Genomic DNA, 17080 nt, shown 5'->3' on the forward strand with positions numbered 1-17080 from the left:
TCCATGCATTGTGGTGCTCTTGTTCTATTGATCCTAACTGTACCTGCACATTTGAAGAAAAAGATGTATGACCTGGCCAGTAATCAAAATTATACCTCCTGTGGACACCCCATAAATATAGTGTTCCCATGCCATGGTTTTTGTCTTGCTTTTGCCTAAAGTCGGTCTTAAAATCTATATTGAATTCATTGCAGAGACGCTCATACACTTTCATGTTTATCCTATTGTTGAATGGGTTCCAGCTCTTTTCATGCGGCATTGGTGCCTGAAGTTCAGACAAGATTCTCCTGCACTGATAGTAAACGTGAAATGTGTACACACACTTTGTCAGTAAGTTTGAATTATTCATGTGGTCTGCATAGGACACTCCACATCCTGTGGTTGCACAGAATATTGCAAAGTTTAACTGATTCTGATAGAACTGAATTGGGTGAGAGTTCCACATCTTTGGAACACTATCATTTTTGATTGGGGGATTTAGGTAAGAATGGAATGGGTCAGGCACTTTAACGCGAATGGATTCTGTTTCTGTTACAGCAAAGTCCAACTCATGGAAAGAAATAGTCTTTGGATTGTAATATGGTCCAGTTTTGTATTTAACGTCTTTGTTGAATTTATACTGAATCATTTTTGTTGTTGAATAAAAAATGTTTATCACACTAACAAATGTGAAGACTGGTGTGCCAGTTAAACTTGCAAACCCTATCAACAATCAAAATGGAGGAATGAAAGTTGCACTGCATGAAATTATGTACAAGGTTACTTGGTATAATATCAGTAAAAAAAAGAATAACAACTGGGTTAGAATTAATGGTAAAACACATTCTGTAGAAGATGGTTACTATGACTTCTGCACTTTAGAGAAAGAATTGTTTGCTCCAGTAGGTATTACAGCGAGTTTAAATCATGCAAGTCTCATTGCTACTCTTACTATGCCCAAAACTAGAGAAGTAAACGTTGAGTTTCCAACCAAACTCCTTGATATGCTTGGAATTACAAATATATACAAGGGAACACGTCCCATTGACATGGATGTTAACAGTGTACTGTTTGTTCACATGAGAGAGCTTAACACATCCTATAATCTGTTTAATGATCAGCGTTCTGATCTGCTTAGGATTCTTCCACCGAGTGATGCCTCTTTTTGTAAAATGCACGTGCCAACATTTAAGACACTTCAGTTCAAGGACTTGGAGGAAGGGTGTCATGAATTCCTACACATTGATCTGAAAAATCAAAGTGGACAACCAGTTGATTGTTTGTTTAACATTACATTGGAAATAGTTCCATAAAATATTGAGTATTAAAATGTCGAGTGGACCTACAATAGCTTATCCTGTTGCATGTTCAACTATAGAGTTGAAAGATTTAGCAGACGCTATCGACTTTGAGAGCAATGCTGAAGTTGGTGCAGTGTATGCATTCGAGTTTACAGACACCGGTTATTACAAGAGAAAGGAAATCGACGATGAAAAGAAACCAAGATTTCTCAAACTAGGCCAAATCCGTGATGTTAATGTACCTGATCCAATTGTCGATGACATATACTACATGTGGAAACATCAGAATAAAAAATGGGTACTTAGTCCTGTTATAAAAAAGATTGACTGGGAAATGAAGTTTGAATTTGTGAGTCCATACACTCTTGTTGGAAAAGACGACACATTCCGTAAGTCAATCAATGCTAAACCACTAATTGTTAGCCTTGTTCCTGCGATTAACAGCAGGGGAGAAGTTGCAGTTAAACCTTTCCATAAGAACAACTATCTCATTCACAGAAAACAAAGTGTTGAAAAGGACGCTGACACCATTGTCGATTTTATACCCAAGCTTCCAATAGGGCAGAATGCAACTATGATATTTGATATAGTTGTCAGGAAAAGGGAAGAAACCACAAACACTGTTCTAATGAGAGGAATAAATCTCAACTGGAGACCATTAAATGTTGAAGAAGTCAGAGTATTTATTGCTGTTCAAAAGGATTCTAACACAATAAAGAAACAGACGTCAAACCAAAATGTTGTTGTTAACGCAGATATAAATAATTTAACAGAAATAAGAAGTATTAATCTTACTTATCTTGATTTGATTGCTTTCTACTATACAGATAAGGTGTTAAGCAATGAACAGCTTCAAAGCTTAGCAGAAACACTGGCCAGTGAGAATTAAGATAAATATTTTATATTTTGCATTAAAAAGATGACTAGCAGTGTGAAGCTTTATCCTAATATTGATGAAAGTGCAGCAGAAAGTCAACAATTCAGACTGGCACACATTAGTAATATACAAAAACAACTAGAAGATGAATTAGAAAAATATTCTCGCGCTAGACGTAAGTACTCAACAACTTACAACAGCCTTTCTAATGCCAGCACTGGTTCTACTATCCTTGCATCAGCTGCAGGTGTAACGGGAACAATTCTGTTAGCTACCGGAGTAGGGACTCCAGTTTCTCTAATCCTAGGTGGTGTCGCAGCAGCAGTTGGTGGTTTATCATTTATAGCATCAGCTATAATGAAAAAAATTGTGAAAAAGCTTGAAAAACACGAATCCATTTCCACTCTTGCATCATCAAAATTGTCTAGCCTAAAACTGTCTATCAGTAAAGCACTTGAAGATTCAAAAGTTTCTGACGAAGAATTCAAACAGATACAAACAGACTTTGATGACTACAAAAGTAAGAAAGCAAGTATTCAAACAAAAACACGAGCTGAATATAACAAGCCAATCGATATAGAAGATCTGAAAAAGCAGTTTTTAAAAAAGGGGATTCAAATAGGACGGGAAGAAAAAGTAAAAATAGAATCACTTGTAAAGAGTTAACTATTCGTTTAGACAGTCACATTGCATGTATCAGATATAATTCTAAAAGTGAAAGAACACATGAAGTAAAGTTTGTAAATGAGAGAGCGTATTGAGCTTAAGAATGTTGTATAAGAGAAAGGGGGAATGTACGTTCTGGGTTACCGATTCCGACAGACCCGGCATTGGTTCAAAACAACCTTACTTTACTGTATTTTTTTTTGTATGGATTTATGCAGTATTTTTCTGATTTTGTCGCATGTTTCATTTTAGTAAAAGTTTAGTCCAGAAGCCTATTTTGCGTTAATATTTAGGGTCTGTCGGAATCGGTGAGCCAGAACGTACATTCTCCCTTTCTCTAAGCCAAACAACCGCTGAAAACTTCAGAGTCCAAAGGACATGCGAAATTCACAGCAGAAACAATAAAACATACAAGAAAATATGAACGATCTCACCAGCTGCAAGCCAGCAAGAAGTAGACGGGGGCCGAGGCCGGTGGGTGCCGTAGACACAAAACCAGCCAGAGCAAAAGCGAACACAACCGTCACCCTTGAGTGATAGTAGTCGATTGAAGGGGTATCACGTGACCAGCACCATTGATGACGTAGTAGGCTACATGGGACGTAACCCAGGGTGTCAGTCATGCTGGTGCAGTCACTTTTTTAGTTGGGGTTGCTCCCCTTATACCTAGACGGGGTAGCTTTTATCATAACCTATGCATCGAAGTGGGTCAATGCTAATCATGTGATTCGGCGTAAGAATATGTAATTATAATTGTTTTTAAATCGATTTCGGAAATTTAATTTTGATCATAATTTTTATATTTTTAATTTTCAGAGCTTTTTTTTTAATTCAAATATAACATATTTATATGTTTTTGGAATCAGAAAATGATGTAGAATAAGATGAACGTAAATTTGGATCGTTTTATATAAATAAAAAAATTATTACAATTTTCAGATTTTTAATGACCAAAGTCATTAATTAATTTTTAAGCCACCAAGCTGAAATGCAATACCGAAGTCGGGCCTTTGTCGAAGATTGCTTTACAAAAATTTCAATCAATTTGATTGAAAAATGAGGGTGTGACAGTGCCGCCTCAACTTTTACAAAAAGCCGGATATGACGTCATCAAAAGTATTTATCAAAACAAAACAAAAAATTCCGGGGATATCATTTCTAGGAACTCTCATGTCAAATTTCATAAGATCGGTCCAGTAGTTTGGTCTGAATCGCTCTAAACTTGACTAAATGTAAAAACGAGAGAGACGAGTGACCGCAGAAGTGAGTTAAAAAAAATTATTACATTTTTTTTTGGTATCTATTCATGACATGTATCGGGTCGATCAATATACAGCACGAGAGAGAGAGCACACACACACACACACACACACACACACGCACAAACCAAAATAAATGAATAGAAAACTCAAATCTTATACAGAACATTCACATTCAATATTATCTTGTGTTGATTTTGGATCGTTAGCGTCTTACTTTCACATTTTAATCTCTAGAGCTCTTTTGTTTCCATTGAATATGGATCTAGATTTTCAGCCAATTTTTGTATTCTGATCATGTTTACACTTTTAAACAAGAGCTTTAGTTATTATTATTTTTTTTTTTTAAAGCTAAATCTGACTTATTTAGATGTTCTGCGCTTTCCAACTGGACTGTCAGAATGGTTTTTTTATTTAATCCGTCGGCTTCGTCCAACTTGGATGGATGTCGACCATTTTTGTGTTTTATTACTTTTTATATTTAGTGTCAAGCTGGCGTTTGTTCTTCAGTGCCTGAAAACACACACACACACACACACACACACACACACACACACACACACACATTCACCGTCAATCTCTGAAACAGGGACTAAGACTTTATTTTCAATGTTTTATTTCTTTTTCTGCTTTGATTATCTTTTTTTTCATCATAGAAACATGGTGACAAATTCAACAACTTGTCAGTACACAAAAACGTATAAATCACACATATGTACACAACCATACACAGAAGAGAGAACCAAGCATAATTATGCAAATTAATGTTTACAAATGCTGGTCATCTTGTCAAGATGATAATATGATTGTGAACACTTTCGATTTCTATGGAATTAATGAGAAATAATATGGAAATCATAGTCGAGCAAGTTGGCTATCTTTCACTTGCAAACTTTTCTTAGAAGAACTCTACCAACATTTCCAGTTCTGCTCCAACGATCTCGGCTACTCTAAAAATATCATCTACGTAGGAGTATCTAAGCAATACTGATCACAGGAAAATGCAGAAGTTGGGACCATGCCCCAATGAAAATGCCCCAGCTTGTGACATGAAAAGCATCTTCAAAACTAACCAAGTTATACAGTGCTATCTGGCAACAAAGCAGCACCCAACAAGAAAACAAAACAAAAGTTTCACATGTTCACACCCATCAACAAAAGACGGCATTTTCACGTCATTCTTTCCGAAAGACTTTTCTTCTATTTTCTCCAGCATTTAAATAAAATTTTACTTGCAATAAACTTTGCTCCATCTTTAAAACAGATTTTTGCTCCGCTTTTTCAGCACTCTTTCCCCAATGCTGAACGTCTTCCGCAGAACATATTCTCTCATAACAATTTGCCATTTATTGAAATGCCCTAGTCTCAGTTTTCTTTCCTGCAAACATGCGCGCAGTCTTTCCTCATTGCACAAATTATCAATAACAGATGTTCAACAAATTCCATTAACATTCATTCAAACCACTTGAACACTTTTGCTCCATTAACAGAACATTTAAAATGTACATCAGCATTTATTTTCAAACTTTCATCTTCTCTCACACTTTTCGATGACTGATGAATGTAACATCTACATCAATCCCAGCATCATACATCACAAAATACATACCTTTAGCATGCACACATTAACACTTCCTCTCTTCATCACAGAAAAGCTACTAACATCAAGCCTTTTGAGCGGCTAGGCTTGCTAGAGTTAGTAATGCAGTACAATGGCCATTCATCTTTCATGTTCGTCACCACCGCGCAATAATACCACCATGATCCACAAAACCCACGCAAAAGTTGTATAAGCCTTTTCCAACCATGCAAGTAAATTCTGCGTTCAGCTTAGCTGAATATCAATCTAGCTTTGCCGAAATAGACAAAAAATTGACAGATCATTTGCTAACAAAGAGACAGATCTTTGCATTCATCCAGCATTAGCCTCTCCCTAAAAAAAATATCTAGGGGTGAAATCTGTTCTTTGTTTGGGAGCATGGCAATCTCTGCCAAAATTCAGCATGAGGAATGGAGACATGGTGGGAGCACAGGGGAACCCCTCTGTAAAGCAAATACAGATGAACCTCTCCATACAGCCTTTGCTGGGCCAGCAGCTATCAGCTGTGTACTTTTGAGCCGAGATAACCGCTGCCCTTGGTTTTGTGTCAATCTTGGGTTCCTACCCCCACAGCCTCTTTCCCATCTTCCCCCATTCGTAGGGCGTAGCTCTGCCCCGCAAACCCTGTCAATCAAATGCAAAGTCGTGAAGGGTCGACGAAAAGGTCTTTCATCCTTTGTCGTCCATGGGTTGTCGTAGTTCGTTGGAATTTCAGCCTCTCGCTTGCCAAAAAATCGTTTATGCTGAAGACTAGACACGTTTTAAAAAGTCACGGAGTCAGTTCATTGGTTGTCAGTGACTGTGGCGCTGTTTCCGAGCCTGAAGATTGCTCGGCCAGTGATGCGACACTCGCACAGATCATCGAACACCTGGTTGACATCTTCAATGGGGAATACTGCGTAGCATGGTGGGCTCAGCTGTAACAGAGAACAAAAGAATATTCGTTAGCAACAACCTTAATTGGCATTTTGCACTTCACAAACAAATGGGGCAAGTTCCATCGGAAGTAAATTTACATAGATTTTCATATTCTTTCCACCTTCATCTTCAAACAGAAGACCTTTGCCTTAAAATTATCTTTAATTGATTAGAAGTTTCTTCTCTATTATGGTGTGCCTTTTACTGCGTTTTCTAGAGGTGGAGGTAAGAGAAAAGAAGACCACTTATCACAATCATTAAAAAATTTTATTTTTTTTTATTTTTTATTGTTTTTTTTAAATAAAGTAAAAACATCTACAGAAAATAACCCAGAATGATCCCTTTTTATTGTAACAAAAGTACACACACACACAAACAAAACCATCTTGACAGACAAAATGACAAACAAAAAAAATCCACAACATTATCAATGTCTCCTCGTACCTTTCCCTCCGAGACGAAGTTGACGAGATCTCGGAGCTGGTTCATGTTGCCCTTGGGAATACCCACAATGCTCTGCTGCTTGGCGGCCAGCGCGTTCAGTGAGATGCTGACCTCCTTCATAGAGTTTCCGCCAACCATGATCAGTCCTTCCTGAGTCACCAGACATAGGGAAAGAAACTGTTAGCACTGGGTTAGCCCGAAGTGGGTTGTACACAGGACAAAACGTTTACGTTACGGCTAAAAAGTGCTAGTGCTTTGTTACTGCTACAGAAGTTTGTTACACCAGGTGAGCTCTTGCTAGCACAGATCAGATTCGGAAAGAGTGTGTTAGCGTTAACCTTGCTTTCTGCATGTACAGAACAAAATGTTGAGTTGCGACAACAAAAAAGACCTTTTCTCATTTATTACAACAATTTGTTCTTCAAAATTGAAAAAAAAAACAAGGTTAGAAAATTAAACACCCAAGAAATCAGTCTTACCGGGAGGTGTCTACAATAGGGAGAGGGGGTGCCTATACTTTCTAAAAAGCGGTTCCAATGCACAAACTGGACAAAACAGGGACAAGCTCAAACAACACTCACTCTGTTCAGAACTTTGAGGGAGCGATTCATGGTTCTGGGGCTGGAAACGTAGTCAATAATGACGTCAACTCCACCCCTGCATGCGTCCAGCGTCCTCTCCACGATGTACTGCTCGTGGTCCTCCTCGTTCCAGTGCACGATGTCATAGCAGCCGTGATCCTGAGCCGTGAGGAGTTTGTCGATGGAATTGTCGGCGACGAAGAGTCTGACGCTGTTGCAGAGATTGCCGAGGAGCAGCTGAGCCAATCGGATTGTCCACAGGCCCAGACCTCCGCCACCCACGACAAGCACATTGACGCACGCTGTGAACAGAAAATAAGGCAGCGATAAGTAATGGTGAAACCCAACATGAGATTGTTCTCTTTACAAAGAATTGATATTGTGCAGTACCAAACAACCCAGAACAGTCTATACTTTTCTTCTTGTTGCTCTTACATGTATTAGTTTTACTTGTATTGTTTTTTTAATTTGGGGGTTATTCTTGGGGGGGGGGGGGGGGGGGGGGGTGTCATGGGTATTGCCAACATGATTACAATTGCTTCAGCCCTCCACAAACAAAACAATTGTAGACAGAATAAACACTTACATTTCACTTGTTGGAGTTTCTCTACGTGGGGCTTGGCACCCAGGACGGCAGCATAGGCTGAGAGGGCGCCACCGGGCAACATGGCCGCCACCTCGAGAGAGATGTTCTGTGGAACCTGAAGCACCTTGCAAGTGTCGTCAATAGCGATGTACTCGACGTAGCCACTGTTGGCGAGGTCTTCGTCGGGGAACAGGATGACTTTGTCGCCTACACAGAAGTTGCTGTTTGGAAGAGAGTTGCTCACGTCGTAAATTGTTCCAGCCACCTCAACACCTGTAACAGGTAGAAGAAGAAAAACATGAAATATTCCGAAACGTCAGAACTGAACAGTTTGAAAATAGGCAATATGAAAACAAGCTTTGAATTCTTTGGCTTCGCTCGTCAGTTTGAAAGAGGATCTCCTTAGGAACTTTAAGATCAAAATCAACAACAATTTTTTTCCGCAAAGTATGAAACCATATTTCAAGTGCAAAAAAAACCTTTGGGTTGCTCGTCTAACAGACTAAAAGCAACTGAAACTTGCTTGTAATTAGCCAAACTTTTCAAGAGTCTGAATAGAACTGCTCAAACAGTTTTAATTTGAGTTACTTTTCAATGTTCTCTATACCCCTACAGGGGGCCAGGAAATATTAAGTTTTGAAGCGTTAAAGCCTCTTCACATTTTAAAGGAGTACACAGTGAGTACAATAGTCAACAAAACACCGATGGATTATTAACTGTGCACAAGTTTTTGCTGTTAACTACACGCAAGTGAGAAACGACATACTAACACAAGACAGTGCTGTTAGCATTCTATAATCTATGTCTCAGCTGTGTCAGCTTGTTAGCATGCTCATTAGAATCGATAGACAGAGTACAAGTCTACAATAGTGTTAACACACTCATGCTACAGTCTACAGAACACAATACATAGGTGTGTCATCCCTCAAATACCAACAACAAGGGGTCATAAGGCCAGAGGTCACTTTACTAAAGTCTAAACTGCCCTGCCAAATTTCTGATCAGATTTAAAATCTAAAATTTCTAAATTCATTTACATTTAACCTTCTCACTCCCAAAAGAAAGAAAAAAAAGTCCAACAGTTAAAGCCAAAAAGGTCTGGAAAATGTGGAAATGTGGATTGAGCAACTCCTAAATAGTTATCTCTCAATCTCTGCATTAATCATTTCATGAAATTTGCGATGAGGTAAGGCAGTTGGTGGTAGTGGAAGCACACCTGAACACAACGAAGTGTCTCTAATACCTGGGAAACGTGGGCGGATGCGCTTTCTCCTCATCTGGCCTTCAGAGTAGCAGGCGCCAACGTGGGACACCTGAAAACAAAGACAAATATTTCGTGAGATATGATACATAATATTGCATAGCACTGTCATATATGTAAGCCAAAAAAATTATTATGACAAAATATTTAGATCCTGGGACTGATTTTCTTCCAGAATAATCTGAAGTTTCGCTTGCATTAGAACTTTCATTAAAAAAAAAAATTCCTTTCCAACACATGATCATTGTACCGAGGAGTATATAGCGAATTGTAAAACTTCCATTTTCTCTCTCCAAGTCGTTTCATCATAGTTATTCTCTCCGAAGTTCATCTACCCATTTGTTTTATAGATCTATGAATTTGACTGAAATTGCAGTGAAAACTCTTCTTACCTTGACAACCACGCCGTCTTTGGGTGTGGATGGCACAGACAGGGAGGCGGAGGAGCACATCTCTGAAGAGAGAGGATGGTTGAGGGATGAGCTAGGTTTGTTCATCACCTGCACACCTCCGTTCTGGTGAAGTTCGTTGTCCAGCATCTTGTTGGTCTGCAAACACACAAACAAGAAATCCAGCTATAGACACACTTTAAAAGACTTTGGAATTACAGGCGTTCAGTTTTCTATTTAGTCATCAACTGCACTGATGAGGAGACGCTCCTAAAACACAAAGAGATCCATATACAAACACTGCGACAGACTTTGCACTGTTTTACTGTTAGTTTTCTTTTGATTTATCTTCTCTGCACCAGAGAGAAACGCAGGAAACTGAAGAAAACGGAAAACTGTGTACATCTCTAGACAGAACAACCCCATAACAAAGTAATTCGGAAGCACAAACATCGAAGATAATTACCGATGACAGAAGCGAACTCCCAAAGATTTCAGAATGTAAAACGGTGAAGTGAAGCGAGCACAGCCACAGAAACAAGAGATGCGGCCTTGAATCAAATGAACACCCGAGATGCCTTCACCGAAACCCTTCAAATAACTCGGATCACAACCTATCCAATGTTGTTCCAGGACACAAAATTAGTTACTGCTAGCAAGTCCAGATATAGATCTAAGATGAAAGTTCAGCGGTCTTCGACCCAAAGTTGCCTCACACAAAAAACAAGTTGTTTTCTTGCCACACGACGCCCAATCAGACAAGAAGTTCACGGGTCGGGAGGTCATATGAATACAGTCAATGTATGCAGACCCCGCAAGGTCAAAGTGTCGACCAATCACAGCGCGTCCCTGAGCCGGCTGCACACTAGCATTCTTTCTCGCGTGAACAATGACATGTCGGTCAACTCCCAACATCATGTTAAAACACTGAAAAATCCGTCAAATTTTCGAATCAGAATAGCGCAAATTCAATATCCAATTCCGAAGAACCAAGAGCGCCAGGCAAAATTTCATGTCGGTCCGCAAATGCACGATTTCTTTGGCTTCTAGCAGACGACATCGATTTGCCGGTACGGGCGACCTTGACCGTGCGTGATTGCTCCGTGATCAGCTGTTGAGCAGCATGATTCAATGGAGTGCACAGTCTGCAAGTTCGTGAAGATCTCGGCTATCTCGAATTTCACGAGTCCCCTTAACCGATTTTTACCAATGACATAGGCTACTTGGCGACACAAACTTCTGTGCACGTAATCCACAATATTATTACAAACAAAAATATCTAGTGACAAGGCACGAAAGAAGCGAAATTGGGTGAAAATGTTTTTGAGACTTGGTTGAGGTTCATCCCACAGAATTCACACAAGAAAACTAAACGTCTACACATCCGAAGTACTATGCACGGACATATTTGTAACTTTATATTCGAACCCAGATGCATTTGAAACTGACAAAACTGAAAGTCACAGTCATCCCGGGAGGGGTACTCGAACAAAGAGGGATCAGCTGACCGACATATTGATGAACAGGCAATCTCTAAAAAAAAAACACACACGTTACAATGAGGTACAGAAGGCAAAAATACTCGTAATAGACCCCCGACATACAAACTTACTAAAAAAAATAACGGGCGCATAAAGCTAACCATAGGAATGCATAAACTTACATTGCTACAGTTACATAGCATAGAGTTGTAGAAAATCCTTTCAAATGTAGGCTTTACATTAAAACCATACCAGAAAAAGAAGTAAATGACATACATAGTTAAACAATCATCATGGCAGCACAAAAGACAGTTGTTTGGCTGCTGACAGCCAACACAATTCATCAATGTTTGTAAACATCAATAGCTACAAACAAATTCAAAAGAACACATGCACGGCAAATACAGTTATCAAGTAGCCTATACTCACATTATAGTCGATGTAATTCCGCAAGAAAAAGTAAAATCCAAAATTTCACGGTAATTGTTCACACGGGCAGTATTACACACGTCTGTTCTTCTCGAAGCGCACAAGCATAATGAAAACTCTGCGACGGAAACTGTCCTTATAGGAACTGGGGGAATCACTCTCCAAGCACGTGGACACAACCGAATAAACATGTCAGCCAGCGTTCGGAGCGAGGTCACGGCATGCTCTCACCGAGTGATAGTAGCCCCCGTAAGGGCTCCCGGAAACTAAAAATCGGTTAGCGCAATAAGTATGGGTATTTAACGATTAGATTTACATTGTGAAAGTGTTTTCAGCTCCACACAAGTACAATTAATGCTAGAAATTCAATTGTTTCTGAAGGTGGTCTATCGAGCGAATTTGTTTAGAGTGCATTCTGAAATGGCTAGTGCCAATTTCCTTTCAACTCCTTACGGGTTCGGTCTATAATTAGCCAGCGGCGTGGTGGGGAATCCATGCGTCTATCAGCTGATTGCGGTGTGTGCGTGCAACCTTCACGAAGTGCACGCGGGCGTTGGTCGGTTGCTACGCGCATAAATGACGCATTGGTCTGCAACCGTGACATCGTCCTGGACGACTCAAGATGCATCAAAGCAAATTAAAGCTTGTTTACTTAGATTTTTCGCGACGGTAACAATGAGAGCCAAATACAGAATGTTGTGTGCGAAAGCGACGAAAAGATGACGCCGGGTTTTTCACGGCTGACCGAGTTTTGTCGAGGGTGACGGAGAGGTCCCAGGCCGGTTGTCACCGAAAATACAAATTAAAGTTTCCTTTGTGTAGCGTGAGCACGGACCAAACAAAGAAACTGCGCTTCATCTGTGTCGTAATTTTGAAAGAAATTAGCATTTTGTGAATAAGCCTTGGCCAACTTTATTGGCGTCAGCGTAACAGAAACGAATTGCGCCATGATATAAGCTGTGAACAGGGTTGTAAATCAGTTACTATTTTTTGACAAAAATTGCGCGCAGAGGGAGCCAGCGCGGAAACGCGTTTTGGGGTGAATTTACGACTCTGAAACTGACCTGCGTGTGCTTGACTTTGCCACCTCTTTGTCAATTATTTTGTATTCATATTTTTACAGTAGAGCGAGAGAGAGAGAGAGAGAGGGGGGGGGGGTTTGTGAAGTTTCACAAGAATAAATAAGTGTTTTTCGATCAGTCCTTTCAGTGACCTGTTTCATCACACACACACACACACACACACACACACACACACCAGCATACACACACACACACACACACACACACACACACACACCGATTTATGTCAATCGCTGTGATGGATTTGCCAATCATAACACAATGTGGACTCGTTACTGTGACAGAACGCAGTATACCCACTTCTTATCTCCAAACTTACGTTTGCCCCAGTCGAGTCAGTTAGGCCTACTCAGTCCCGCCCACCTCCCTGGCTAGGTAGAGGTCAGTTAAGTTTGATCTCTGTGACAAGTTCAACCCCATTAAGTCTCAGTGTTACTGTTAGCTATGTCAACACCTTCCACAATATTTGATACACGTAGTTGACCAACTTTCCTGGACACAGAGGTCAAGTTTTATCTCCGACAAGTTCGACCACTTCGCAGTGATGACACCTTACGCAACACTGCAGTTACCTTAATCTGACCAAATTCCCTGGCCGAATGTATGTGTACGTGTATGCATCAAATGCTATCTGAAATGTGGGCCAACTTTATTAGGCCGCGCCAATTCCTGGACAAATCAACTTGCCAAGACGTCAGCATCGTTGAGCAATCGTACAATCAATTTTCAAGTTCAATAGACATTGTTGCAGTCAGCGACCCATTTTTCCAATGCAACTTATCTTTGTATGTCACGGCACTAAAATAGGGGCGACTGGACTATACGCTTATCTGACAGAACTGACTCAGGTATTGCCAGTTTTGACATATTTCAGCAATGAGTCTTTGTTTCGATTGTGGTAAAGTAACCTCCGGGTGTTGAAGATTCAGCTTCTGAATTGTATTAATAGCAGGGGCGGAGCAGTTAACTGCGGGGGGAGGGGGGGGGGTTACAACAAGGGATCCAGGGGCAACGCCCCGTTGGGAGGTCTGGGGGGACGAAGCCTCCCTGAAGCTGAAGAATTTTAGCTATTTTATAGACAATTTGTGGCTTATCCTTGATTTTAAACATGATCAACTGGTGTCAGCAGCCACTCATTATTTCTTTTAAAGTTAGTATATAAAAATGGCAATTTATCTTCACTGATATTTTGCTCCCGACATCATATAGTACGGTTAGAAGGAAGACATGTCGCATAGGATTGGCAGTTAAAACTGTACAAAAATGATACTGATTAAACAATTACCTATTCCCCCAGCTTTACAGCCAGAAACAAGAACAAAATTCACAGACAGAATTTTTTTAATTTTATTTTTTTTACAGCCGAGGGGGGAGGGGGGAGGGGGGGCCGGAACCCCTGTAACCACCCCCTAATCCGCCCCTGAATAGCGCTGACATTTTCAGTTGATTTGAAACAAAGTCAGCTATAGAGGTTGAGGCGGAATTTCCGGTTAATGATGCATAGATATCATGCATCATGTATGACTGAATAAGACGTGCCGTCATCAAAGATCTTAAGCTCTTTGTCGTGAGTAACAAAGAGGTTGGTATCAAAGGTATTCTATGATCAGAAGTACAAAAAGAATGATAAAATAAAATAAAATGATAACAAATGCACGTTATTATTTTTAAAGGCAATTCTGACATTACTGTAAACACTGACTGGCAGCAAACGGTTAACTAGTATAGTATATCAGTGATACAAGGTGACCTAACAAAAATGCAACCCTCAAATGCAAATCGATCCCCGAATTTGGAAATGTTTTTTGAAATGGCACTTCAAGTCAGACGATTTGACCTACAATCTTGCCACTTTGTGGACTAGGTATGCATAAGCTGAAGTTAATGTATACCAAATATGGCGTTACTATTTGGCCAAGAAATGTAGAAGTTATTAGCATTTTTGAGGGTTGTATCGCTTTGGGGTCACCCTGTATTTCACTTGCAGTCTGTTCCAGCAGGGTTTTTTTTTATTGAAAAATTACTACCTGCACTTCTAGATTCACAGATTGATTGATTGCTTGATTGATTGCTTGATTGATTTACTGATTGAATGATTGATAGATTCCATAACAGTTGTGGAAAAACAAATTGCCAGAATCTCTCTCTCTCTCTCTCTTTCAATGTTCATTTCGCCGGCCGGCATCAAGTTGTTTGCCGGCGCGTGTATGTGTAACCTTTTCCATCATGGTCTCCCCACGTGCTATGGCGTGGTTTCTAAAAATGACTCGCCTCCAGTGGCATCGAACTGGGATTGCCGGTGCCAGACACATGGACTAGGTTTCATGTTTTCTGCTTCCTTTCTGTAGCCAGTGTAGGTCTGATCTTTGTTCGACACCCATACTGATACGCGGATATGTACCGGCTCAGGTGCGAGGCGGCTATAGCCGCCGGGTGCGTGCTACAGGGTAGAAACTTTGAACCGGCCGTATGAGGAAAATAAGCTTGCCGGAATGTCCGTCTGTCTGTCTCAGGACTCCGAGTCTGTCTCCACTGAGTCTCTCACTCTGTCTGTTTGTCTGTCTGTCTACGTCTGTCTGTGTGTGTCTGTCTCTCTCCGCTCTCTTTCTCTCAGTCTCTCTCAGTCTCTCTCTCTCTGAGTCTCTCTCTCTCTCTCAGTGAGCAGCATCTGGGTCAACAGAGGTCTCAGTCCCCCTTGCCACCTCACCACGGCTGGCACAGCGAGCAGCATCAGGGTCAACGGAGGTCACAGCCCCCCTTGCCATCCCCCTACGGATGGCACGGCGAACAGCAACAGGGTCAACAGAGGTCGCCCCCTTCACTCTTCCCCGCCCACCATGGCCAGCCTGTGCTCCCTCCGTGGTACTGCTATGACCCAGCAGTCCCGCGATACACACAGCCCCTCTTTCATAGTAACAGCCGCATAACTGAAGGAACATTTGTATAATCATTTAAAAGGACAGAATATCACCAAGTGTGTGTGTGTGTGTGTGTGTGTGTGTGTGTGTGTTAGGCAAACTTAAATTCAACAACAATACAAGTGTTGTGGATATGTTTGATTATACATAATGGCCGTATTACTATAAATTAGAAACAAAAACTAAGGTGTTCTTACCGCCTTAAAGTGAGCAAAATAACGTTGTTGCAGAGGAAACGCTTGAAGTTTTGAAAGACAGAGAGTTTGGTCACAAACTGACAATTCATTCTTCAAAGTATATTAGCAGTGACTGATTATTCTTTTAGGTCTACAGCGTGTGCTTAAAGGCAATTATGCAAGTGAATCTGTGAATATTCTTAATTAAGCTTTCCTTGCACTCTTGAGAATCAGAACTCTATTACAACTGATGATTGTGTCGATACATTTTGTGAAGCCAAAAAACGCTCAGAGTTGAATCAGTTACTGATGATTCTGATCTGATACTGTGTCCGCTATTATCAAGTTGGGACTGTGTGAAAGCCCTCCATTCTCGTCATTCATCTTCGCGTGTCATTAACGTGACTACTGGTGTTTCAGTTATTCACTGTCGGGTCATTTTACTCGTTGAATTTGAGTTAATCTGCTCTGGTTAATTCTTGTTACTCTTAAGTCTACTTATTTCTCTTTGTGTAAAGTAGTGTAGCTTTTTTTCTCTCTTTGTTTTGTCTTTCGTTTGAATTTGACACCAAGTGTTAAACTCCATTGGTCGCATCTCTGTGTGTATCTGTGTATAGTATAATTCAATATTTTCTCCTTATCGATTATTGATTACTTTTGCTGTTTTAAAGTAATTTTGATTTTATTCTTTTTTTTCTTTTCTTTTCTTCTTAAAACGTGTAAACACTGTTTTGAGATTTATCATGAGTAATTCTTCTACCTCATGGCCCACAAAAGAGGGTCTTCGTATTGGACACCTTAATATAAACCATGCAATTAATAAATTACACGAAGTTTCCACCATGCTTTTAAACTCAGGAACACATTTTCATGTTATGGGGTTTACAGAATCAAGACTATCTGACACGATTTCGGATTCTGAGGTTTGTGTTCCAGGTTACAGTGTTGTACGCAGAAACCCCCAACAATGTAAAGAAACTGGATTGCTTGTGTATATAAGTGAATCATTGACCTACACACGTTTAACACATTTAGAACAGTTTGTGGAATCCGTCTGGATCGAGGTCAAATTAAAAAAGGCACCTCCAATGCTTATTGGTTTCTGCTATAGAAATCCAGCAGAACGTGTAAAC

General features: G+C 40.2%; 1 protein-coding gene across 5 annotated transcripts; it reads right to left on the minus strand.

Annotated features, from left to right (window-relative positions):
• Nucleotides 1-4681: 4681 nt before the first annotated feature.
• Nucleotides 4682-11930, minus strand: LOC138971113 (alcohol dehydrogenase-like). Of its 5 annotated transcripts, none has more exons than XM_070343740.1 (7): nt 11772-11930; nt 9865-10020; nt 9455-9524; nt 8212-8484; nt 7626-7927; nt 7045-7194; nt 4682-6599 (listed from the first exon to the last, which is right to left on the minus strand). In XM_070343740.1, exons 2-7 carry the CDS (start codon nt 10009-10011, stop codon nt 6465-6467), a joined length of 1077 nt encoding a protein of 358 aa, XP_070199841.1. In that variant the 5' UTR covers nt 10012-10020; nt 11772-11930; the 3' UTR covers nt 4682-6464. The 5 variants fall into 5 exon arrangements, with proteins under 5 accessions (XP_070199841.1, XP_070199840.1, XP_070199839.1 ...); XM_070343739.1 differs by having other exon boundaries at nt 7045-7221; XM_070343738.1 differs by having other exon boundaries at nt 9428-9524.
• Between the last annotated feature and the right edge of the window lie 5150 nt (nt 11931-17080).

Source organism: Littorina saxatilis, linkage group LG7 (genome assembly GCF_037325665.1).
Source record: "Littorina saxatilis isolate snail1 linkage group LG7, US_GU_Lsax_2.0, whole genome shotgun sequence".
Lineage (NCBI taxonomy): Eukaryota > Metazoa > Mollusca > Gastropoda > Littorinimorpha > Littorinidae > Littorina > Littorina saxatilis.

Excerpts from the sequence above, each read along its gene's own strand:
- LOC138971113 (XM_070343736.1), bottom strand. The coding sequence starts at position 10,011 with ATGCTGGACAACGAACTTCACCAGAACGGAGGTGTGCAGGTGATGAAC. Across the intron at positions 9,525-9,864 it reads AAGACGGCGTGGTTGTCAAG|GTGTCCCACGTTGGCGCCTG; the intron begins GTAAGAAGAGTT and ends CTTTGTTTTCAG. Across the intron at positions 7,928-8,211 it reads GAAACTCCAACAAGTGAAAT|CGTGCGTCAATGTGCTTGTC; the intron begins GTAAGTGTTTAT and ends TTCTGTTCACAG.